Raw genomic sequence first — 24,319 nt, forward strand, 5'->3', positions numbered from 1 at the left:
TAAACCTTCAACACATCCGTCAGGGGGGTCTGCAGCACCACACTTGCTGTGAGGAGATGAAGGGAGGCCTCCTGTCCATGCTCATGCCCATGCCCATGTCCCCATGTCCCCACGTTCCCCCAAGCCCTGCAGCACAGCCATTTTAGCCTCCAGCAGGGCAGAGGCTGGTAAAGGCCGGTGTCCTTCAGGGGTCCATCTTGGGACCAGTGCTGTTTCATATCTTTATCAATGACATAGACAGTGGGATTGAGTGTACCCTCAGCAAGTTTTCAGGTGACACTAAGCTGGGTGGTGCAGTTTATACAACAGAAGGAAGGGACACCATCCAAAGGGACCTGGGCAAGACTGAGAAGTGGGCCCATGGGAACCTAATGAGGTGCAACAAGGCCATGTGCAAGGTGCTGCACCTGTGTTGGGGCAATTCCAGACATGAGCACAGGCTGGGAGAAAAACTCATTGAGAAGAGCCCTGTAGAGGAGGACTTGTGGGGTTCTGGTGGACAAAAAGCTCAACGAGAGCCACCAGTGCATGCTTGCAGCCCAGAAGGCCGACTGCATCCTGGACTACATCAAGAGAAGAGTAGGCTTGGGGAGACCTTGTAGTGGCCTTTCAGTACTTAAAGGGGGATTAAAAAAAAAGATGGAGATCAACTTTTTGCTCAGTCAGATAATAACAGGACAAGGGGAAGGGTTTTAAACTAAGAGAGGGGAGATTTAGATAAGACATTAGGAAGAAATTCTTCACTGTGAGGGTGGTGAGGCCCTGGCACAGGCTGCCCAGAGAAGCTGTGGATGCCCCATCCCTGGAGGTGCTCAAGGCCAGGCTTTGATGGGGCTTTGGGCAGCCTGGGCTGGTGGGAGGTGTCCCTGCCCATGGCAGGGGGCTGGGACTGGGTGGGCTTTAAGGTCCCTTCCCATCCAAACCATTCGGTGAGTCTGTGATTTTATACCTGGAGCCAAAGCTGACTTCTAAAGGATCCTGCTGCTGTGTGAGGTGTTCAGGTCTTCAGGTCACCACGGGAACTTCTCTGGTGGTTTGTCAAGCCCACTTCTCATGCCAGGTTGCTGGAGGCCAGATAATATCATGAATTCAAGGAAGGCAATTTGCATTTCTTAAAACGTTATTGCATAAAATGTAAATACTATTAACATTTCCCCTATTGAGTCAGAGTTTTTGCTGTGCATGTGCAAGCATTTGGAGACCTGGTTCTGACCAATATCATGAAGTTCTTGCTATGAAAATTGTCTGGAGACATTCAGGGACGGGATGTCTCTGCCTGACCAGAAGTAACAACAGGTCCTCAAGCCCAGCAGCTGCTTATTGTAGGTAGATCATCAGCTCAGGAAAATCAGGCAGGGAGAAGGGAGAGGACAGGAGGAAAGCAGAAAAACTACTGAGAGCAGAATAGTGATCCGAGGGGCTAAAAGCACAGGAGGCAACAGATTGTTCTGCCTGTGTACCTGCCCAGAGACAGCGGGGCTTTCAAGGGAATTCAAGCTGCACAGGGGGAGGGTGCCCACCAGGCTGTGGTGCCTACAAAGGTAGAAATTGCTCATACTGCTGTCACTCAACAGCTGATTTATATCTGAGGGAAAAAAAAATATATATATATATATATATATATATATATATATATATCAGAATTTATGCTCTTTGGAAGAAAAAAACGTATCTCTGGGTAAAGGTCAGTGCTGCAGGTGAGTGACTCCAGAGGTGCACAGTGCTCACAGTGTGCAGGACCCATCTGCAAGCAAGGGCACTGTGTTAGCTGGCAGACCCCAGGCGAAATGGCAGTGTCCTGGCCCTCGAGGTCAAGGATGAGCCTTCTGCATTAACCTCAGTACGGGCTTGTTTTGGAAGTATAAATATCTGTCTTGACCCTTGGGCTTGGGCCTGTCCCCACCGCACTCATGTCAGACCCTGAAAAAGTCCTTGGAGGAGGACGCTGAAAGAAAAAGATGAGCATCGTCATGATTTTATGGCTCCATGGAAATAATAATACGGGGAATCCATGAGGTAGATACTTCATGCAAAGCACAGAGCTGCCTCCCGCTCCCAGAGGCTGTGCCTCACGTTGTGTTGTCTTCAGTCATTGCCCAGGAGCTATGACACGCAGTAACCTACTTCTACAACTTCGTTTAGGACTTATTTTACAAAGTCTTATCAAAATGGAACTACAGGGACTGCGAAACAATCAATTAAAGCCGAGCGTTTCTAATTAAATCCAGTGGGATGCACATGTTAGAGTGAATGTCATTTCCAACGGTGTCCCCAGAGGTGACAAACCAAGGTGGCTGTGGGGGAACACCCTATGGGCCACCACCACATGGTGGTTTCCATCAGAGACGTCTCCAGAAGCTGCTGGCAAAACGCTTCTGGCAGCATCACCTGAGCTGTCACTGCGGCGTGACGAAAAAGAAGAGGAAAGGGAAAAACATCTGGGGCTCTCTTGCAGCTTGGTTGAATGCAGTGGGGCTGTCTGCAGGGATGTCAGTGGGGATCAAGTCAGAGCCATGCAGTTGGAGGCGTTTTGGTGGAAGTGGCAGCAGATGAGTGAAGGTTACGTCAGTGTTCTTGTTCGTGTTTATCAGCCACGCTCGGCTTTCTGGAGTTTTGACCTCCTGGGCTGTACTTTGGGGCCACACCAGGCGCAGGAGCTTATCTTGTGTGAAAACTTTGGGGCATGGACAAGGAAATGATTTGCCATTGCAGAAATTACGTAAACCTTTCTCAGCTATTTCCTAACACTTTTAAAGAAGAGCTAAGAGTCAGTGGGGTTTTGAACACCCAGGAACAAGGTAAGTTGAGCCTCTCTGAAAATCTAGCTACCTGAAATTAAATAATAAGAAATGGGATGGTCCCATAATAACAAGTTTTGTAAATTGAATGTCTGAAGCCTGCACTAAGGAAGAATGCAAAAATGGTAGTTAAAATACCCTATTTCAGTGCATAGAGCTGGGATCATATATATGATATAGCCCATTCTCAGAAAATATGCGTTCATGAACTAAAAGAAGTGATTCCTGCAGAGACAGGGACAAACGCAGGCTTTTGAGGGGAATCCTTCAGAAATCCTTCCAGAAAAATACCTGAAAATATGTGTTTTCAAAGAAATATCTGTTTGGGTCTGTTGGTGAGGAGCCAGTGGATGAGTAGCTCCAGGAGGAAAGAGTTAGTGGTGCTTGCACAGCCGATAGCAGCAGGGGGGTTATTTCTTTCAAAACTTATTCTAAAACCCCAAAATAGGATCTTAACAGAGGGCACTGGAAGCTGTATTCCCTCCCCAGCAAATCATGGATTTTGAAGAAAACCAGCCCAAATTGCTCCCTTAGGACCAGCCCTGACATTAGGACACTTGCAATTACACAGTGAAACTTGTTCTGGAAGGTTTGAATTTCAGGTTTTCTGTTCTCTCTTCTTGATGATTTTTTTCCCTTTTCAATATTTTTCAACATTTTCCCCATCCTTCTCTCCTGTGCCACAGGTACCCTGGCAGTGGCAAATGGAGCTCGGGTCTCGCCTGCCAGAGCACAGAGCGCCATGGGCACCCTCCAAGGGGCTCTGCTGCTCAAGCAGTGGAGGATTTGGCATTTATTCATAGGCCTGACGACTTGTGATGTACCAAACCCTGCCAGGCAGTGGTCAGGGGGCTGGGAAGGGCTGCTGAGCCAGCAGGGCTTTCCCCTCTGCCTCTAAGAAGGGTCTTGACCCCACAACCTGTGGGGAAAGGCAGAAGCGCTGACGCTGGCTAGATAATTCAAAATATTCTTCAAACACAGAAGACACAGCTTTAATGGGATAACTTCTTAACGTGTTTTTGGTTGTTTTTTTTTTTTTTTTTTTGTTTTTTTAACGAGATAGCCCTGTTCATCCTTATTCACCTTGTGCCGCTGTGTTTCTCCACGCTGCATGTGAGCTGCATTAAAACCAAGCCTCCGCTGGCCACAAATTTGCCAGTACACCAGTGGGACTCAAGGGCTGCGCCGTTGTATTTGTGCTGCAGAAAAGCCTTGCAGGAGGATATTTATAGGATGTGTCCATATGTAGGAGAATATTGTAATGCACTGGAAATAGATTGCTCTCCGGAGTAAAACAAAACACAGAGAAGCAGTCTTTATTCACATATCCTATAGCATAATATTCCTCAAGACTGTCAAAGGAAGCCAACCCCTTCTTGGCTTTTGGCAATCAGTAGGCAGTGATGCCGTGCACCCCTACCAAGGAGATGGGATGTGACCCACCACGGAGCCTGGGGTCAGCACAGAACGGGGATGTATGTACCCTTTAGGAGGCATGAAACCACTCTTAACAAAAAAAAAATAAATTAACATTCAGTGACTCACAACTCCATTGAAGTTTGTAGCATCTCCGTGGTGGTGACATTTATTACCAAAGTACCAGGTATCACCTCGGTTATTTAGAGCCAAATAGAATAATCTTAATGAGTCCTCTTGTCAGGATTTCTCACGTAATCTTCTCTTCTCCATACAACAAGAGCAGTTCACACTTGGAGACCAAAATAGATATCCATCAGCCCACAGATTCCAATTATAGGCGTCATGGGCTTGGACATTGCCTTGAGACTAAGCTATCAACTGTTTTATTAGCAAGTTGCAGTGATAATCCTACAACCGTGTTCAAAATTGTTTCATTTTCTCTATTTTTCTTTTCTATCATGTTATTTTCTTCAAAGTACAAGGTGTAATTTTCTCTCCCTTTCACAGCGTATTGTTCTAGTCTAGGCTATTTACCTTTCCTTTTGCCTATTTGCACCTCAGAAGATTGCTGAAAACAAAAACTGTTTTTTTCCTGGGTAGTAAATGACAGAGAACAGCTTTAATTTAATACAACCACAGCATTATTAGTTTTGGTCAAGGCAGTTATTAGCAACACCATGTCCTTATCCAGCAGGGTTGTTACAGACCCAACAAAAACTTTACAAAAAAAAATATATAAAATAAAATAAAAAATAGGGTAAATAAGATTTAATCCTATGAAGTTGACCTCCTGCTGGAAACTCATGTTCAGACCAACACTAAAGAGCTGAACTGTATTTTGGGGCAATTCTAAAGGACGAGGCTATCTTCACCACATTTTACCCAAGAGGTCACATTTCAACTAACACAGTTTTACTTAAAAATATATATGTATATATTTTTTTGGTCTGTTAGTGAGATATTTCAGAAACATCTCAGGTGGAAGGAAGAATGTAAATAAACATTTTTGATCAAGTTAAGTTAAAGGTTTTCCTTTTGGAACATGTTCTTTCACAAATAAGTACAGCTTCTGTGGCTCTTCAAGAAAGACACGAAAGGGAATTACTTCATCCTTGCCTTGCCCCATGATTTGTGCAATATGTTTCTACATTAACCTCAAAAAGAGGGAACATTTGGAAGATGAACCATAACAACTTTGAAATTTGTTTCACATGAGTAGAAAATTTATTTGAAGTCTGATGAGAAATTAAATTATGGATTGTTAATGCAATTCCATCTTGTTATCCAGTACACACAGTTCTTCAAAATTTAATCAAATACGGGTATTGAATTCTAAAAAATGGATGCTACTTATTAACAACTAAATTGAGTTTTCACTTTAAGGTGCAGTGGCTTTGCTACCTTTAAACCTACCATGAAAGGAAGGGTAGATCTTGGATTTGCTTTGGTTTATTTTCACGTGGCTTGAACTATGTAAATGATAATGAGGATGACCCCAAAAGCAGGAGTAAATTCTGGGACTGCGATGGAAAAGAGACACAGAGATAGGAAAGACATTGCTCAGAAAAAGAATGTTTTGGAGGAAAAGAAGGCACATCAAAATTGCAATAGCAACCATCTGAGAATCCACATGTATAGTAAGTGCAGTGTTGTAGTCTTGTTAATATAGGCTTATATACATTTTTTTCTCCCTCTACAGCATACTAGCATCTCCACCTTCCAAAAAAAAAAAAAAAAAAAAAAGGAGAATTTGGAGTTTTTTGCCTTAGATGGAAGTGACTGCTTGAAATAGCAATAGATAACGAGTCACTTGCAAAGGAAATTGCCTGCTCCCCTTCCAGCTCCAGCACCAAAGAAGCAAACCAGAACACAGGAGCTGCTGAAGCTGCTGGACTCATACATGGGGAAGCACAAAGATCAAGAAGATCTGTTCCTAACACTGTGATACACACTTGGTATGTGGAAAGATCAGAAGGTGGGCTTCCTGGTGTTGAAATCCATGAAACTTTAAAGCAGACTTCCTGAGCGCTCCCTGAGCTAAGGAATTGAGATGTGCGGCAGATAACTGGAGAAGGAGGCATGGTCTTGAATGACCCAGGGCTGGACTTGATGATCTTAGAGGTCTTTTCCAACCTAAATGATTCTGTGATTCTAAGAGAAGTGATGTTTTGTTTTGTTTTTTGTTTTCTTGAAAACCATCCTTTGCTGTCTTCAGCGGAGAACAACACGGTCTTTCAGCAAACCCAGGATGTTTATAGTGTCAGACCTGCTCTGTACCCACCAGTGCCCCAGGTCCCACCAGGCTTTCGGAGGACGTGGGGAAGGAGCCCTGTGCACGGCATAGTGGCTGGGGCTGCAGTCTGGATGTTGCCCAGAAACCCGGGAGGAGGATATTGCTTATCCCAAAGGCACCTGAATTAATGAAGTGTGAACTTCCCCTGATTTCTCCATGTTACAAGTTCTGTGAGCTTTACTCACCAGCGGATGCAATTTGCAGCAGGATCCGTAATTCCTGTTGCTGCCACACCACGGGGCTGGAGGAGAGCTGCGCACGTGTGAGGAAGGTACAAATTGGAGTAGGTCTCATCAAGATTATTCTCATTTACCTCCTCCAGCCCTGGCAGAGCTGGCTTCTGCCTCAAGCTCCTGCCTCAAGCACCCGGCCCCACAACCTACACTAATTAGGCTCCTAACGCGAGGTTCATGTTAATAAGCAGGCAGAAATGGGGATGCAGTCTGAGGGCGCTCCGGTGTTACTCTGCCCATCGGAGGTGGCCCAGACCAGCCACCTGCCTGCTTCCAGCAGTCCCTGGGGCTTCTCCCTCCCGTGCCTCAACCCCCAGGTCCCACAGCACCAGCCCTGCCCTGAGCAGCTGGTGGCCACCTCCACGCGGGCCGGCGTCCCCGGGAAAAGTCACCCATCAATCAGCAGCAGAGCCCCAGGAGATGCTGCCGCTGCGTGGGCGTGGATGGCAGGGAACAGCTGAGCAGGGGGCTGGCGTTTATTTTTAATGCTGTAAAGAAAATTTGCCTTCTGTGTGATTCTCTCCCTTTCTCTCGCATGGGGATGTAAGCAGAAAATCCCGACAGACCGAGCCACAGCACAGAGCTGCTGCAGACCTCGGTGCTCGCTACAGCCATCCCACAGAGCCTGCGCTTCCAGAGACAGCAGCTGCCCCGTCCTCACACTGCTCCAGAAACGTGCCAGGGTCTGTGCAGGCAATGAACCCACGGGGTGACACCGGCAGCACCCTCCAGCCTGCACAGCTCGCCTCTGGCTGTAGGGCCACGCTCACTCGGCAGTGAGCACAGAGCCCCACACCGCTGTGCATCGGGCCAGGGAGGAAATCCTCAGGATGCAAACCTGGAATTATGTCTCACAGACTGCAGAAAGGTTTACTGACTAATCTAGAAAATCTCTCAGATACAGTTTATGAGCTGGTAAACGTTCCCCACCACGGAAATGGCCCCAGGAGCTTCAGGGTGGTCACTGGGAAATAAATGAACCCCGTTACCCTGCTGGATGGCACCAGGTAGCTGGGGCGGGGGTGATGCTGGGCTGGATCCCCACCAGCACGTCCCAGTGCTGATGGACTGCACTTGGTTTTAAAAATAGACAAATCGAGAAAGGATGTCTGTTCCAGCATGCTGTGAGACACCGCTGGGCCCTTGGGAAGGGTAAATGCAAGTCCAGTGTGGTGCAAACCAGGCCTCCATCCTAACATCCTCTCCACCTCACCTGTACGTGGGTTTTCTTTCTGGGATTTTATGGGTGCTCACCACATGGGAGCCACATTTCCAGCCTCATGCCCCTCAGGCTGTGTCTGGGTGTGCTGGTTTCAGGGCACTGCACTGACACAGCCCGGGTGAGGACCTGCCTTACAGTGCCTGAGGTTTAAATAAGGTGGAAATGCTCCTCATCCCAGCCACAGCCATCCCCGCGTGCATTCGTGTTACACACCTCTGCTGTCCCTGCAATCATGGCAAAGTTCAGTTTTACAGCCTACAATGAAAAAGGGAAGATGTCTGGAAAAAAAAAATCCCTTCCTTTGGTCCTGGGCAAAAACTGGCCCTTTTGTGTGGCTGTTGTGAGAAGGAGCAGACTGCTTCAGTCGATAGCACATGTCAATGAACAGTGTAAGGGGCACGAGAGCTTCAACACACCTCTCAAGGAGCTTTTGGTTTTCAAGAACACAGGCCCAGGGTGAATGACACCAGACCCTGGGGGGAAGAATAGAAAAGGCAAAGTCAAGAGGGTTATAATGCAATTAATTCTTCACTCTACCGAGGAATTCCTATCCGGTGACTGGAGAGGTCCCTCCAAAATGGCTGTGAGAGGGCAGGGGGTGAGCATCGCCTCACTGTCCCGAATATCATCTCTTCTGAGCCACATCTGTGTCCGACGCCGTGCACAGAGGGGAGCAGTTGGACAGACTGGAGTTTGGAGCTGTGCTAAGAAATGTCTCCGGGCAGCCAAACTCCTCCTGCAGCTCTGAAGCTCATCAGCTTGGGTGCCAGAGGCTTTCAACAAACGAGTAAAAACGATTTGCACATTAAGGCTTGCTCTTAACACTTCTCCTGGATCTGCCAACCGCCGGGAAAGAAAAATAAAATAATAATCACACCAACTCCTCTGCCATCCCCTCAGGGCCTGCAGAGCGGTTTCGGAGGCTTCCTTGCTGCAAGGGATAACTGGCATACGAATCCCGTGCCTGTTGCTCACAAACCCCCTCCAGTTTCATGAGAAGGGGCAGAAGTGCAGCAGGGAAACCCCAGCCCTGCCATGGGACAACTGTGCAGACAAATTGTGTGAAACGAGCTGGTGGTGGACCAGTTCTGGTGTCTGGTAAGCTCTGGTGTCCCCTCACAGCCCCGGGGCCAGCGGGGCTGCCCCTCGGTGCGCAGGCCAGGCAGCTCGGTGGGGCGCTTCACAACAGGCACACGGGCTGGCCGAATGCTGGTACACCTCACAGACAGCTGCATTTTCAGCTAACACAGCTTTAGTTTCATGTCTTGGTTAGCAGAGCTGACCGGAGCTGCTGAAGGCCCGGCCCCATGGCTTGGGTCACCATGGCTGTGATCCCAGAGCTGGATGAAGGGCGATGGGATCGGAGGCCCCGTAGCACCCACAGGCTTCTCCCCTCAGCTCTGAGTGTGTGCAGAGGGTACCTGAACGTGTACAACGTTTTGGGCTGTGTAGCTACACGTAGTATTAACATATTGGCGTCTGCTGCTCTCCCGGAATGAGCCCTGAAGGATTTAGCACACGAAAGATGGGTGTTTGCTGACTCAAGGGCTCCACCAGGAGGAAAACCCGTCTGGATCAGCCATCAGGCCTGCCACGAAGGGCTGGAAGGGAGACTGGGGAGCCTGTGGGACAAGTGGGACAAGTCATTTAATAACACCCACAGGCAAGAAGAAAAGTGTGGCAGGATTAGATCAGCGCAGGGTCAGCCTGCCAGGGACTGGCTGCAGCTCTGGGTGCAGCAAGATCATGACATCCTAAGCTGCCACAAACATCCCCTCAGCCCAGCAGCATGGCTGTCAAGGAAAGCTAAGGGAAAGCTCACCAATTGCTCTGTCTTCACCCACTTTCTGTTCTTTCCCAGGAGGAGCTGGGACCAGTCACAGACCTACAGAGCCGGGGGCACACCGGCAGCTTTTGTTAAGCACTTGTGGCTATTGCTGATCAATCCGTCCCTTTTCCTGCGACCCATGTCCCTCTGCTTGAAGGAAAACAAGGAGTTTGGGGTATTAAAAACTGGGATCATCTTTCCAGGAGGTTTCTGAACAGCTGTGTCTCCATCCAGCAGTGAGGTCCCTCTGACCCAGCCACATCTTTGCCTCCAGAGCTGCAGATGTTTTACCCCAAACAAGCAAACAAGCCTTCCCAGCCACCCAATGGGGCAAGGGGGAACCCAAAGGACTCCCAGGAGACTTCTCCCTAACCCAGAACATTCCAAGGGGAAAAAAAATAAAATGAAATGTGTCTGTTCCCTAGACTGCAAAGCCCATGCCCCAGAACACACATCTTCCTCCCAGAAACCAAAATTTATGAACACCAAGTTCCTCTGGCATGACCTTTTACCATTTTAGACTCCACAATAAAGCACACAACTAGACAATGGCACGTTCCTCTCCACGTTCAAGTTTTATTGAAACTACAGAACTATTTTACACCCAAGTGGGGGAGTTATGACCACTTTGGTATCTCAAGTACATTTAGAGAACCTGAGCATGTAACAGTTCCATATTTGAACAGTTTGTATACTCCCATCTTAATTCACAACGCTCAAAACAAATGCTTTTTATTACTTTTAGTGACATAAAACCAGATTCCACTCCTCCAACAACAGACCCACTTACAGCATTTTGTCTCCCATGAACAGTATTTGCAAAAGGTGCTGGATTTCCTCGCCAGATTCCACATTTCTCTCGCAGTTGTAGGACATTTCTTAGTGACAACAGCTCCAGCTTTTCTCTATATCCTCCACATCTCCCCCTTCCCCCGCAAGGATTTTATGGTAAATGAAGCAGGTTCTGCTCAAGGAATTTAAAAAAAAAAAGCTGCACTGTTTGCATACTCACTCTGTACTCCATGATCTTTTAGTGAGATCAAACAAAAAGTTGCTTTTGATGCTTGTTTTCACAGCAGAGGCAATTGCTCACTAGGAACTATGGTAATGCAGTGAACCCGTTTCGTGGAACTCCACTACTCAGGGCTATGGTAGGGCAATAATCCTTGTAACCACCCCACCAGCAGTAACTGATGTCAGCTCAGCTCACGCCAGGCATATTGAAAGCAGCACAAGGTGCTTTTAACAGTAGGGAAGACTTAAAAAGCTCTCGTACAAATCACTAAACATTATGGAAAAACGTTTGTGTTTAATAAAGCAGAATTCTTTGTCTAGCTCATGAACATTTACTTAATCTTTGGGAAAAAAAAGAGCCTATTTGTAGATAATCCACCTCCAAGTCAACACTATTCCTTACATCCCCAGCATCACTGCAGTATATTGAAGTTTTCTTAAATTGCTCTATTCTCTGCATGTGGTATCAAAAAATTGAAGAAGTTTTTGGGCACGTACCAAAAACCAAAGAGCAGTCCTTTGTGAGGCTGCTAACCCATACCACTTCAAGATCTGTTTCTGAAAGGTTTAATACCTTACTCCAGAAGCTCTTCTGTGCCAATACTTTCTGTGGTTCACATTCAACACGCAACTTGAAGTACCTCAGTGCATTACTGGTGCTTCCTCACAGCTCAGGGATATGCCTGTAACACCTCAAGGCACAGTCCCTTGGAATGAGATGCCTTCACACTCCCATCCATGCACAGGTGAAACTGAGAAGGTGAAAATACCAAATCACCCGGCACAATGGGGAGAAGACAGACAACACCCAGAGCTCACTGTTCTGTCACGCAGCCCAGCACAACTACAGCCTGCTGAATAAGGCACTTGTTTAGAGAAGCAGGGAAAACCAGGCAGCACAAGCCAAACTACAGGATGTGTTTTTTTCTCCTCTACTAACAGGCTTGCGTTTTCAAGGCCATTCAAGGTCCACTGACGTGCTTAGTAACAGCTGCAATATAAAGATCATATGTATGTGATTTAAACTCCTCCTGACAGCCATCAGGTTTGCAAACAGAGTAAAAACTGTCTCAGACAAAACCCAGGTTTTTGCAGAGATCAAACCATATCCCTGGGTGTAATAAGATTTTGTAGTTCGTACTTTTCAACTAATGTCTTCTTGGATTCACGTACTACTACATCTGCAGCAGGATGAAAGTGAAGAGCTTTTACTCTCAGTCAGATCTATAAACATGAAAAGAGAAACCACAAAAATAACTTACATCAACATATATACACAGAGTGATACCTCACCTGGTTTTCAGAGCAGAACACTGTAACGTAAGGTAAATATACAGCTTGCTTTCTTAAAACGCTACTGAAGTCTTAAAAAAGTAATAGCATCCAGGTCATCTTTAAAGACAGCAATTACAGCAGATGGATCAAGGGAACCTTAAAAAGGACATCCTTTTAAAAAGCCATATAAAATTTTTTAAAAAGGACCCCCTTTTTTTTTTTTTTAAATGATACAGAGCAAAAAGTATTTCCTCTTCCAACAATCAACATGAAAACCCAGGAAAAAAATCCTAGTAGCCTCCAACTCCAACAGAGGAAATGGAGATAACTTCACAGCAGAAAATGAGATGGGGAAACCGTCACGCAAACCATTAGTTTGACAAGGCATCAAAAATCTGCATCCAGAGTAAAAACGTTGTCCGTTGTTTCTGCCATAACAGCAAAACGTTGATATTCCGAAACCCGCTTCTCAAAGAAATTTGTTTTTCCTTCCAGAGAAATATTCTCCATGAAATCAAAAGGATTTTCTGCATGAAAGACCTGGGGAAAGTAAACATTATTGCACTGGTGATTCTGAAAGGGTAACGATGCTTAACAACAACAAGTCAAAGCGTTTCAAAGCAGATCATCCCTCCCGTAATACGCTGCAGAATTTATGAGCACTTCTGTAAGCAATTTCAGTACTGTCACTCCACAGCAGCTTGGCAAAGTTAACCTGTGCAAGGTGCTTGTGAGCCTTCTAGGACTGCAGCACTCGAGCGCAGCAGAAGTTTCCCATTACAAACCTGCAGAGCAGCTGGAGAGAAACAATGGCCTAAATTGTTCTTGCTCTTTTAAATAGGGAAGCACATATATTAATGTTGTGGTTTCAGCTGCCACTCCATGAAAGCGCAAGTTCTAAATGTGACCTGCTTCCAGGCACGCTAACAAAGTGCTCTGTGCTGACAGCTTTCCTGGGCTGTTCTAGCAGGCCAGCAGTTCTGGCAATTTCTCCTCTTACCTTTGAGAACCCAAGCTCCATTAGTAACCGGTCTGCGACAAACTCAATATATTGTTTCATCAGAGTGCAGTTCATTCCGATCAGACCTACAGGTAACGCCTCTGTTAGGAACTCCTGGAAGTTAAAACACAGATGGCATTTAGAGAAATGCAATTTAAGATGGGAAAAGGAAAGAAGACACCTGTGTTTCACAGCAACACGATTTGTGATATTTAAGGCTCCCCTGGCAGTTGTCTGAATAAATAATTTGCATCACTAAACTCAACAAGTGTCTTCTGTTTTCAGTAGTTGCTTGTATCTTCCTTTATTTTTAGCACGTTTTTCTGGAAAAGGTACAAGAATTTTTTGTTACCCTCTTCCTTTCCCCCCTCCCATAAGATCCCAAGCTTCAGACAGTGCTTGAGTTCCAAGTTCAATAAAACCTACACACCATACTAGTGGGAGCAGGAATAGATCCAGAAATCCCCAGTTTTCCTTGGTTTCCAGCCATTATGGAATGATAAATCAGAGAGGATAGTGATATATGAGCACTGAACTCAGCCACAGACGTGTTTAGGTACTGATGCAGGACCTGTCAGTGTTGTAAGGCCATGCTGGGGCATTCATCATCATCACAGTAGTTAGATCACAACAGAAAAGACAGGGTAAATTACAGTCCTGCAAAACACTCAGCAATGCAGAAAAAAAATCAGCAATGCAGAGATGGGGAGGACTTTCTGTGAAAAAACAGCAATTCTGAAAAAAGTTATGACACAGCACCAGGTTCAAACACGTGGCCAGAGCAGACCTTGTGCCCTCACGGGGGACAAACAGGTCTGTGCATGAGTAGGGTAAGAAAAGCATCCTGAAAGGACAGAGGTAAACGAACTCTTCTCTAAGAGAGAATTCTTTATTCTTTTTTTTCTTTCTTTTTTCTTTTTTTTTTTTTTTTTGTCATTAAGGGGAAAGCAGCCTGCCAGCTTCAGCTTCTCAGTTACCTGGCAACTGTATCAGAAAGTCTCTGCCTTTTGGTGTCACATTTAAGGAAGATGGAAAGGGTGGTACAACGCATCAGGGATCCAAGCTTTCCATATGGAATTTCAGAAGTTAGAAGTTAATTTATTTCTGCACATACAGTTCCTCCCATGCTGCACCCCACGCCGTCCTAGCCAGCCTTACCTGCTCAATTTCAACAGCGTTAACGATGATCTCCCGGACCCTCTCTTCTGACGGTCTGTTCACTAAATAATGGAACATTAGACAAGCAAAGTCACAGTGTAGGCCCTGAAATAACAGAGAACAACAACAAAAAGACAGTTTTTCCCTCCTTCACATGGCTTACTCTTATTTAGAGGTAGCCTCGGTCAGGTTTAAGCTTCCTAGTCTCTTGCTTCTTGACAGTCTCAATGTCACTGCGTGCAGCAGACCCATGAGGGCACTTCTGGGTTACAGCACAGACACTAACACCTAAATCCAACACATGCAAAAGTAACAATCAGCAAACACCTTCCTCCAGTCCTCTCTGGTAACAGTTTGGGAGCCCCTCTACTGCTCGGGGTTCTACGCAGAGCCCTGCTCGGTTCCTGCCTCTCACCAGAGATGCTTTTGCAGAAAGACTCCTACACATCAGGACCTGCAAAAGTATGTCAGTCAGTTTAAACCACTGATCTGTTCTCTACTCTGAGATACCTGTACAGAAATAATTATTTTAAGTTTTTAGTAGCTTCCCTTGCTTCTCCTGACAGCATTTTCAAAAAAGTGGATTTGGATTAGAGTCATCACATCCAAGATTAACAAGTCACCTCCCCACACAACACGCAGTTAGTGTGAGGGATTTGCTACCACAACATCTACAGATTTGTAGATGCCATGTAGCAACGAAACAAATGTGATTTGGGAAATACTCCCCTGCTAGGGACAGCACTGGCTGCTGGCTGCAGGGCCCCCCAGGGACTCATCCAGGGCAGCATCACCAGCGGGATGCAAAATGTGCCTGGCTTCAGTACGCCCTGCTTCCAGCAGCTTGGCACCTCTAAGATCAGAGATGCAGCAGCTCAGAGAGCCTGGGAGCAGAGCCTGCAGCTCGAAAACCATACTGAGCATTAACCACGGATCTGTTCAGGTGTACAGCTCGTGCTGCGGTTTCCCAGCGTAGATTCTTTTGCTGCCACTTCTTTTGTAGCAGTATTTCCTGTTGTTTGATGCAGGTGTTGTGCGTGCCATGCCTTACTCTTCATGATTAACAGCTATGCAGGTGGAAATGTGGCAGTGAAGCCCCCAAGCCCCTACATCTTTCTGTGCTCAACACTGCAGAGAAATACAGTTACGCTGCTGTAAAGGGGAACATTCATCCCATTCAGCTGCAAGTCACCTTTCTAAGAAGTACATCCTCTTCTGACTGGATCAGCTCATGATGACTCACAAAAACAGAAGACACAAGGAAATAAAGGCTGAAGAACTGTTTGTTTGGTTGTTGTTTGTTTTTTAACCAGTCGTAGCATTTCTCCAACAAATGCCTTTTAAATTAAAGGCATCTCACAAGATGCCTCCTTCCAAATGAGTTTATCTAAGCCGTTGAGTTTACTTCCATTACAGTAAAGGTCTTTATTCTTTTAGCCCAACTGCGATAAGTTCGACCATTAGCATGTTTATACTGTAAATAAAACTGGTTGTGCAGCTTGTTCAGTGCCCTAAGTTGTGTGGTGCCTTGCAGGCAGGCCCCAGCCACAAGGAACTGCTGCCAACTGGCCGACAGCAGTCCAGGAACCAGTGAAAACACAGGGAACTTGTGGGGAAATGACCTGCCAGAGTCAGCGTGCTGACACGCAGCCCCCCAGACACATCACATTTCCAGCTAAGGAGCACTCCCATCGCATGCAGACGTCGGATGCATATTCTGGGAAGAGCCTGATCCTTCACAGGCATCCAAACTTCCTAAATATCAGTCCGTGCAGTTCCTTTATCTGGCTGTAGAAAGAACTGGCTATCGGAGAGCACACTCAGACTTCTGCCACCTCCTTACCCTCCCGCACTGCCGGCATTAGAAGGGCTCTGTCACACCCAGAATCGCATCCCCTACTCACTGCTGGATTCTCTTTTGGACTGGTTCCTGCCCAGCCACTGCCTCTGCCCCCACTCAGCTGCTCTGTCCCCTTTCTGCTCTTCAGTTTCCTCCCAAACCTACCTGCTGCCACAGACGTGACCTGCTCCTGCAAAAGTATGGGACCTTTAGGAATACAGTTCTGCCCTTCCCCATATGACACGTTACCTCATCTCTGCTAATGAGTTCATTGGAGAAAGTCAGTCCAGGCATCAGGCCCCTCTTCTTCAGCCAAAAGATAGCAGCAAACGAGCCCGAGAAGAAGATGCCTTCGACTGCAGCAAAGGCAACGACTCTCTCACCTGTTGAACACGACACATTTTCGGTTAGACATGAAAGGGCGTGTTGCTCGTCAGCAGGAGCATCAGCCAGCCCCGTGCTGGAGGGGAGGGATGTGCACTGCAGCACCAGGTGCTGTGCCCGACCACATCCTCCAGCAGACCCCGAGGCACGGAGGTCAGCCCTCGCAACGGCACTGAACCACAGGCAAGCCTAGCAGAACAGGAAAAACTGAGCATGCTCTGAAACTGCCACAAAAAAAAGTCAAAAGGGAAAGAACAAAAGTGGCCAAAGTGGCCAAGGTATTAGTGATGCTTTTTCTCTTTCTGCTAAGAGGCAGGGCAATGGCTGTGTAACTAACATACGGAACTGGGAGAAGCCTGTCTCCTTTAAAATAAAGGAACAGAAAACCCTTCACCCAGTCACAAACTACTTGTATCCCACCTTTCATCCACGGAAATCACAGCATTACTGGTCCCAGTTCTCCCTGTTCTCTACAGGAATTAGTTTCCTCAGACTACGAGACCAACTGACACCTTGCTGAAGACACGTCACTGCGTGTAGCCTATTTTAAACACCTCCAAAAGTTCCCCGAGTATATTCCAACATTAAGAGGTTTTGCATTAAATGCTGGTGCCTTTTCCCAGTGAGAACTGTGTAGATTTGTGTTTAAAATAATAATAATCCCCCAAATTCCAGACATCGCACTTCTTCAAACAAGATGTGAATGCCATCTGCTGGCTTATCTGCAGAAATTCAGGTTAGGAGAAAAACATGAAGAGCAACACGTTAAAAAGTACCGCAGAAGCTACTAGGGAAAGAATTTATCTGACAAAACCAAAAACCTCCTAAGTCAGTTCCACCCAGGAGGGGAGGAAGACTGGTCATACAATTTAATGAAGCACAATACCAAAAAAACACGTGTTTTTTTTTTTTACCACTTTCCACCTGACTAACAATCACATAAATGAGTTATGCTGAAACTAAACCTCCTGTCAGCAGCACCACGTCATGTTTGCACAGGCTGGGAGGCCAAGAGTCCGCAGAACAAACACAGCAACTGAGCCCTCAGCGTAAGAAAGCAGCCAAAGCTATGGAGACCCTGGTGAAGGCCAGGAAACACTAAGTAAGCATGCTGCTTTTAAACAATATATCTCATAATATTTAATTTTAAGGCCCGGGCTTCCAGAATGTTTTACATTTGGGTAATTTTCTCAGTAAGATGGAAAATACAGAAGAGTAGAAACGTACTTTAAAAAAATAGGATAAAGTTTGGAGGGAAGGAAAAAGAAATAAAATAAAAGAAAGGACACTGCTCTTTGAGTCAGGAAACCTTCTGATTCCCTGAAGAGGATGTTTCTTTTAGAAAATTCACCAGAGTCTGCCTATTATTCATTGCAGCTACAGTGATCCCTTAGGGCCAACGCTGTAAGCTGAAGGCAGAACACTAGAAAGGATGTCCTGAAACTACACTGATAGAAGCTTAACCAGCTCTGAGAGGAGATACAGTAACGGGAAGCCTGGTCACAACAGCAAGCCAGAAATGCTCGAGAGAGATGATTCCTGAATCCTTTTTTGCCCAGGCTCAGTCATCATGTTGGAAAAAAGGCTAACATAACACAGGAATTTGTCTATATGAACATGCACACAAAAAAAAACTGGGCTTGCAAGGCTTCAGCTATCCAGTTCCGAACACTGGAGTACAAAACGGGAACCAACTGGAAGAGACCATCAGAAGTTCTAGAAAACAAGAGCCACCAGCAAAAACTGAAGAAGCCAGGGTTGTTGGGTATGAGGAAAACAAAAAGACAGAGAAACCCACAGCACTTTTCATAGTGAGATTCCAGTGGGCACTGCCATTAATGCACTGTTCTGTCTGAAGATGAAAATATAATTGCTCACTCAAAGTTAGTTCTAGCTCTTCAGTCAGACCAGAGCCACTAGGCCATCTGGAGAATTTCATTTCGCCTTTCAGGGGTGCAGCTCACTCCCGTACGATTAGTTTGGGACATACAACAGAAACAAGTTTTTAAGAAGATACACACCAAAAGTGGATTCTCTGTCTTCAGCCCACTTCAGAGCCCAGTCTGCTTTCTTCTTGACACAAGGCATTGTTTCAATGGCATTAAATAAGAAATCCCTGTAGAAGAAAACAAAGAAAACATCAGAATAATAGTGCAAAGAAGGGAATTATGTAAATCTCTCCTGGTTGTCTCCACCAGGCAGTGGAACCCATTGTGCCAGGCTCTGAACTGACCCAAGTAACAACAACTACCCCAGAGGGCTGGGCATCTCTGAAACAAGAGCACAGGGAGGCAGACGTGCAGAAAATGGCACAGCCAAGGCCTCAGAGGAGGTGAGCCGCAGAGATGGAAGTGAACTCAAATTTCCTATCCCAGGGTGTCCACCCAGCAGACCAAGCTGGCTCTCAGATTTCAAGCCAGGTGGCAGCCAGTTCCTCCTCAAGGAGCTAAACCTCATCTCTCCTGATAACACAGAAAGAACTGGACAACTGTCCCAAGCACAGGCTCTGGTCCCAGGACTGCAGGCTTGGAAAGCTTCAAGCAACTGTCCCTAACTCCCCCAGTAAGTCAGTGTGGAACAGAAGGCAGCTGCTGCTGCCCAACCGTGGTGCCAGTGGGCTATAGAAAAGATTTCCCAGGTCTCAGCATGTTCAGAGACTTACCTTTTCTCAGGGTCTTTGATATAAGTGTCTATAAGCAAGCTGTACATCTCCGAGTGAACGTTCTCGATGAGAATCTGAAAGCCATAGAAACAACGAGCTTCTGGGATCTGCACCTCCTGGCTAAAGCGTGCCACCTACCAACACCAAAAAGCAGGACAGTGAGCACAGTAAAACCAGTCCCATCTGACAGCTCTTCAAGCCTACTAGGAGAGACAATAATCTCTGCCACACAGAAGGGATGGGAGCAATTCAGCCCTACTCTGAACAGGTATGTCAATAGGACAGGTGTGGTGCAGAAGCAAACAGAGAAAGCTAGCTCGAAGTAAACACATCTGCTCCGCTTGTCGTGTGGACAAGAGCAGTGAAGCGTGGTGGCGCACACACACGGGAAGGAAAGTGCACAATACCGCAGCAGTAAAAACCTCAGGCTGAATGAAGCCTCACTTTCTGTTCATCGTTAAAACAATAAACTGTGATGTAAGACGCGTTTTGCAGTGACATGATTTGGAGTCTCGCTGACAACAGTTGATCCAACAAAACTCAGGCACCTGTCCCAGCAAAACCAGCTGCTTATTTCCCTTGGCAAAGGTGGGATGATGAGAAGTAAATATGCACATTTAACTGACTAATGCATTAACATCAGAAAAAAGGAAAAAGCAATAGCTAATAAAATGAGTCAGTATTCAAGCTGTAAAGCTTTCTCACCAGGTTTTCATTTACAATTCCATCGCTGGCTGCAAAAAAGGCCAGAACGTGAGAGATAAAGTACTTTTCATCTGCTTTTAGCTTGTTCCAGTGAGGAAGGTCCTTTGATAAATCAACCTAATAAAGGAAAAAATAAAAAGCACATTATCACCATTTTGTGCTTGTTATTCTATAAGAACAAAAGCAGCCTAGACAAACGTTTGAGGCAGAGTTTTGGGGTTGGCTTTCAAATCTTTGCACACAGAGAATTAAATATGTGTGAACACAAAGCACAGCGGACGTACTGCAGTAGGGCTGTCTCCCTCTGCAACGCTAACACCCTGTGTTTGCTTTGCAGTTCACACTTTTGTAATGTGGAATAAAAGTAGTATCTATGGAGTTATAAATAAATCAGGTTTCAAGAAGCATCAGTATCTCAATGTCAGGAGTACGAACACATTAATAAGAGCTCATTCTGAGACACGTATGAAGTCTACTAGAAATAAATGCTGGTGTTGAAAAAAACCTAGAGCCAGGGATGCCAAAAGATGCCCTGAGGGCACTTTTGCCCTTGACAGGTGTTCAGCCTCCATCCTGCCCCAGAACAGCACTGGGCAAATGCCACGCAACGGCTCCCACCTGTGACACTTTGCTCTAGCCACGGGAGAAAACCACAAGAGTTCCTTTGCACTGGCCTTTTTTTCTTTGTTTGTTTGTTTTGAGGGATTTCTGAAACACAGCTGCTGTTAAGTAGGACCAGATGTGAAAATTACAATGAGGCTAAAAAACTTTTATATGTGAATGTGTGCGAGTATTATTTACATACAAATAGATGTGTGTGCTTGTGCACAAACACACATGTATACAAACCCAGTTTTTAACTTTCCATCTCATTTGGAAATGTGCTGAGAGATGGTAGGACAGTGGAAGAAGGAACCAGGAATGTGGTAAAAGCAACACTCCTCAGGCAGGAGTTTGAATGCTTTGTAACTATTTAAACCAACCTCTTCTGACACAGGACAGCTTCCCTCCCCGGCAGGCAATGGAATAACCCTTGTAAAGGCAGCTACTCGCTGCCATCCCAGGGTGCTTTCTGGTCTATTTAGGGCTCAGCAATTGCAGAGCACTGCTCACAAATGAGCAAAGATGCAGAAGCTTTGAGTTGGAACGAGCTGGTCCCCTGGCAGGTCATCTCTCTAGATCCATGCAAATTCAGAAACCAAGATTGCTGCAGTGAGCTGAGTATGGCTCAGGCCTGGCCAACCAGCAACCTCAGGGAAAATGAGATGGCCTAACTCCCAGTTGGCATCATAACATGGTGACGAGCATCTAACCAGGGTGCTCAGGAGTAAATTATATGCATTTTTAGCAAGTTTCCCTGATTATCACCATCCTTCACCAAACACCTAACGCAGGTGAGCTGAATCACCTCGCAGAAGCAGCTTTCTTTCCACTGTCCACAAAGGGAGCCATGCCCTGTTGCAGGGACCCCAAGATAAATAAAATTAACTGCAACCATGTGTATTGTGCCAACCCACTGCCCCGAAGCTCACCTCCTCTGCCGTCCAAAAGGAGGCCTGGGCCTGTTTGTACATTTTCCATATGTCCGGGTACTGGATGGGGAAGATGACGAAGCGACGGGGGTTTTTTCTGAGGAGAGGCTCCTCATGAGGCTTCAGGCCGTTTTCCACAACACTCGGAGAAGAGCTCTGAGGATACAGCACAGTCCTGGTTAGGGCTGCCCTTACGGACCCCCTGCTTTTCGCTGTGCCCCAAAGATACAGCTCAAAGCCACCCGTATCACACTCACCTGTCCCCCAGGGCTGGCCACATCACCCTTCCCTGGGGTGCTCTCCCTTCTGCCCTCCATCCGTGCCCCTGCTCGTGCTGCCTTTCCGTCTGGCTCTGCCTAAACTAGCTCTCCTCCCGCCAGCCACAGTGGTGCCAGGAAGCATCTGGCACCTGAGTGCAGAAGAAAAGGGCTTTTTGTGGTGCCAGGAGGAAATCACGGCTGCACCCGCGCCGCCGTTGAACAAAGGGAGAGCGCTGCCTGCCTGCTCCTCACCTCCACAGCCACCTCGGCTGGGTCCCTTTGCATCACTGCCCTCACAGACATCCTTCTTACAGGTCACTCTTTCAGATCCCTCCTCCACCAGCACAGCCTCCACCCTGCCTCCAGGCAGTGTCCCTGCCTGACGTGCCACCCAGCACCTGCTGGAGATGAGCACCACCAGGAGCTGTGAGGACAGATGGCACGCTGCAACCTCCCCGAGAGCTGCTGGCTCACGGTTATCCTGAGTTCAGCCAGCAGGACGTGGTTCCCACATCCTCCTGACACTGCTGGGGAGGATTGCAAAGCCAATCCCAAAAGAAAATGCATCAAGAAGTGCATTCTGCCTTAGCCTTACCAGTTTATGTGATTTTTAAATATTGCATAATTACACAAGACGAATTTCAAAGCACCACCTTGCAGCCTCTGCTGAGCACCACAAGAGTGCAAGCCCCTTTGCATCGCTCAGGAAGCAGAGATGGTTGCAGCAGCTGACCCGAAAGCATCGTGGGGGAGAATCGACGTCCTCAGGGCCGGCCCCACCACCGGCGCTTCCATCTGCTGGTAACAGGAAACACTGCAAGAGCCTCCCTTGCTGGCCCAATGATTTCCTGAGCAAAAGCCTTTTGTGCTGCCTGGGGGCTGCCCCCGAATGTTTTAGACTAATAGGCTGGCCTAGCAGTCCCTAAGCCCAGCCCTGATGCTCCTGAGCCATTCTGACCACGGTGCAGAACTGGGAAGTGATACCAGTTTAAACAACAGTGGTAATTTTTGAAAGAGTTATCCCACAGAGAATACACCACGCTGGAAACTCCCTCTCAATCCACCTCCCGCGTCATCTAAGCCCTGCTGGGGTCGGAGAGGAGTTCTGCACACATGCTCCATCTCGGAGCTCACAGGCAGCTCCTGTGTGTCTCTCAGTTCTGGGTTTCACCCCTCCAGGTAAAAACTGTATCAGAGTAATACTTGCTAGCTAGATAGCTTGTTAGTTTGGTGCATCCCATGGTACAACGCAGATGAAAATTCATGGAAAATCCTCCTCTGTTTTGGTTCCTGAGGTACAGCACGTGCTGATCGCAGCCAGGGATCCTGACAAGGGGAACCCAGCAGAGCTCACGGCGCTGGGGGAGGCAGCATTCATGAGGCCTGTACACTGCTGCTTCCTTTTGGTGTCCTGGTTTTTTCCTTCACCTCCAGCTGGTGTATGAAACACTCCACATGTGCCGTAAGAACAAGGAGCACCCTCTCCTCGTGTGACAGACTCCGGTCTCTCAACCATCCGCCCTTTGCCGGACAAACACCAGAATTTCACACTCCTGTTATTCTGCAGCTGCTAGGAACAAACACTGCTGCACCGCGTACAGCAAGGGAAGGAAAGGAAAAGCACTGGCAGGGCTGGCATGGGCCACACCTGCAGAAACCCTCAGGGCGTGTGAGGAAGGATGGATGCGTGAGGAAGGATGGATGCGTGAGGTCATCTGCACGCCAGAAGGGCCAGCGCGGCTCTGTTTGCCTCTGGCACACCAGCACGCATCCACCTCCGTTACAGACACAACAGCCGATGTTTAAAGCCAAAACAACAAAACTATTTTTCAGTTTTGCCCACAAACTCGAGCGCTGCTGGCACACAAGATGGGGAAGCTCCCGGGGGGGGGGGGGCACCCTTCGGCCCCGCACGCCTCAGGCCCGGCGCTGCCCCGAGGGCTCCGGGGGGCTCTCGGAGCCCCCTCCCGGCCCAGGGGGGCTCCGAGGGGAGCCCTGAGGGGAGTCCTGAGGGGAGAGGGCGACGCGGAGCGCCCGGCCCCGGGGCCCCGCCGCCCGCCCGCGGCCCAGCCCGGCCCGGCCCGGCCTTACCCGCTGCGGCCCGGCCGCCTCCCGGCTCTCCCCCATGGCCTCGCCGTGTGGGCGGCAGCCCGGCCCTCCGCCGGGGCGGAGCAGGGCTCGGACACCGCCTCGCCTCGCCTCAGCCCGGCACGGCCCCGCCGAGGGGCTCCCCCAGCAGCCGGGGGGCTCGGTTGGGGCCAGTGGGAGGCGAGGGAGGGTCTCGCTGCACGGCCCGGGGGGCCGTGGTGTTCAGAAAGAGAGGTTGCACAAGCACTCTGAAATAAATAAGTCGAAAAATAAATAAACAGGAAAAAAAATGAAAGCTCCCCGAGGGCGGAGCGGGCTGCGGGCCCGCGCCTGCGACACAAAAATAGAGGCGGAAAGCTGAGGGAGGCGGAGGGGGCAGGGCAGCGGCTGCTCTTACTAAAATCTATATAAATATATACACATACATATACACATATATAAAATCCCAGGCAAGCCACTAAGAGACCATAATGGCAGATAAAGTAGTGGAGGGAGGTAACGGGTTTGCAACAACCTGTAGTAGTGGCAGCTGGCACTGATAGCAGTGTGGCTATTAGGGGATAAAGGTGAGTATGGTGGAAGTGTATGGAAAAAGTGTAACTTAAAGA

The 24,319-nt window shown here is 47.6% G+C and overlaps 1 protein-coding gene across 2 annotated transcripts; it reads right to left on the bottom strand.

Moving 5' to 3' along the window:
* Nucleotides 1–10,344: 10,344 nt before the first annotated feature.
* Nucleotides 10,345–24,039, bottom strand: RRM2B (ribonucleotide reductase regulatory TP53 inducible subunit M2B). 2 transcript variants are annotated; one of them, XM_068672399.1, is made up of 9 exons: nt 23,715–24,039; nt 21,364–21,519; nt 19,832–19,948; nt 19,127–19,260; nt 18,486–18,580; nt 16,330–16,463; nt 14,241–14,345; nt 13,083–13,196; nt 10,345–12,622 (listed from the first exon to the last, which is right to left on the bottom strand). In XM_068672399.1, exons 1-9 carry the CDS (start codon nt 23,748–23,750, stop codon nt 12,470–12,472), a joined length of 1,044 nt encoding a protein of 347 aa, XP_068528500.1. In that variant the 5' UTR covers nt 23,751–24,039; the 3' UTR covers nt 10,345–12,469. The 2 variants fall into 2 exon arrangements, with proteins under 2 accessions (XP_068528500.1, XP_068528499.1); XM_068672398.1 differs by lacking the exon at nt 23,715–24,039 and adding an exon at nt 21,621–21,754.
* Nucleotides 24,040–24,319: the final 280 nt, after the last annotated feature.

The sequence above is a fragment of the Anas acuta genome, chromosome 2 (assembly GCF_963932015.1).
Source record: "Anas acuta chromosome 2, bAnaAcu1.1, whole genome shotgun sequence".
Classification (NCBI taxonomy): Eukaryota; Metazoa; Chordata; class Aves; order Anseriformes; family Anatidae; genus Anas; species Anas acuta.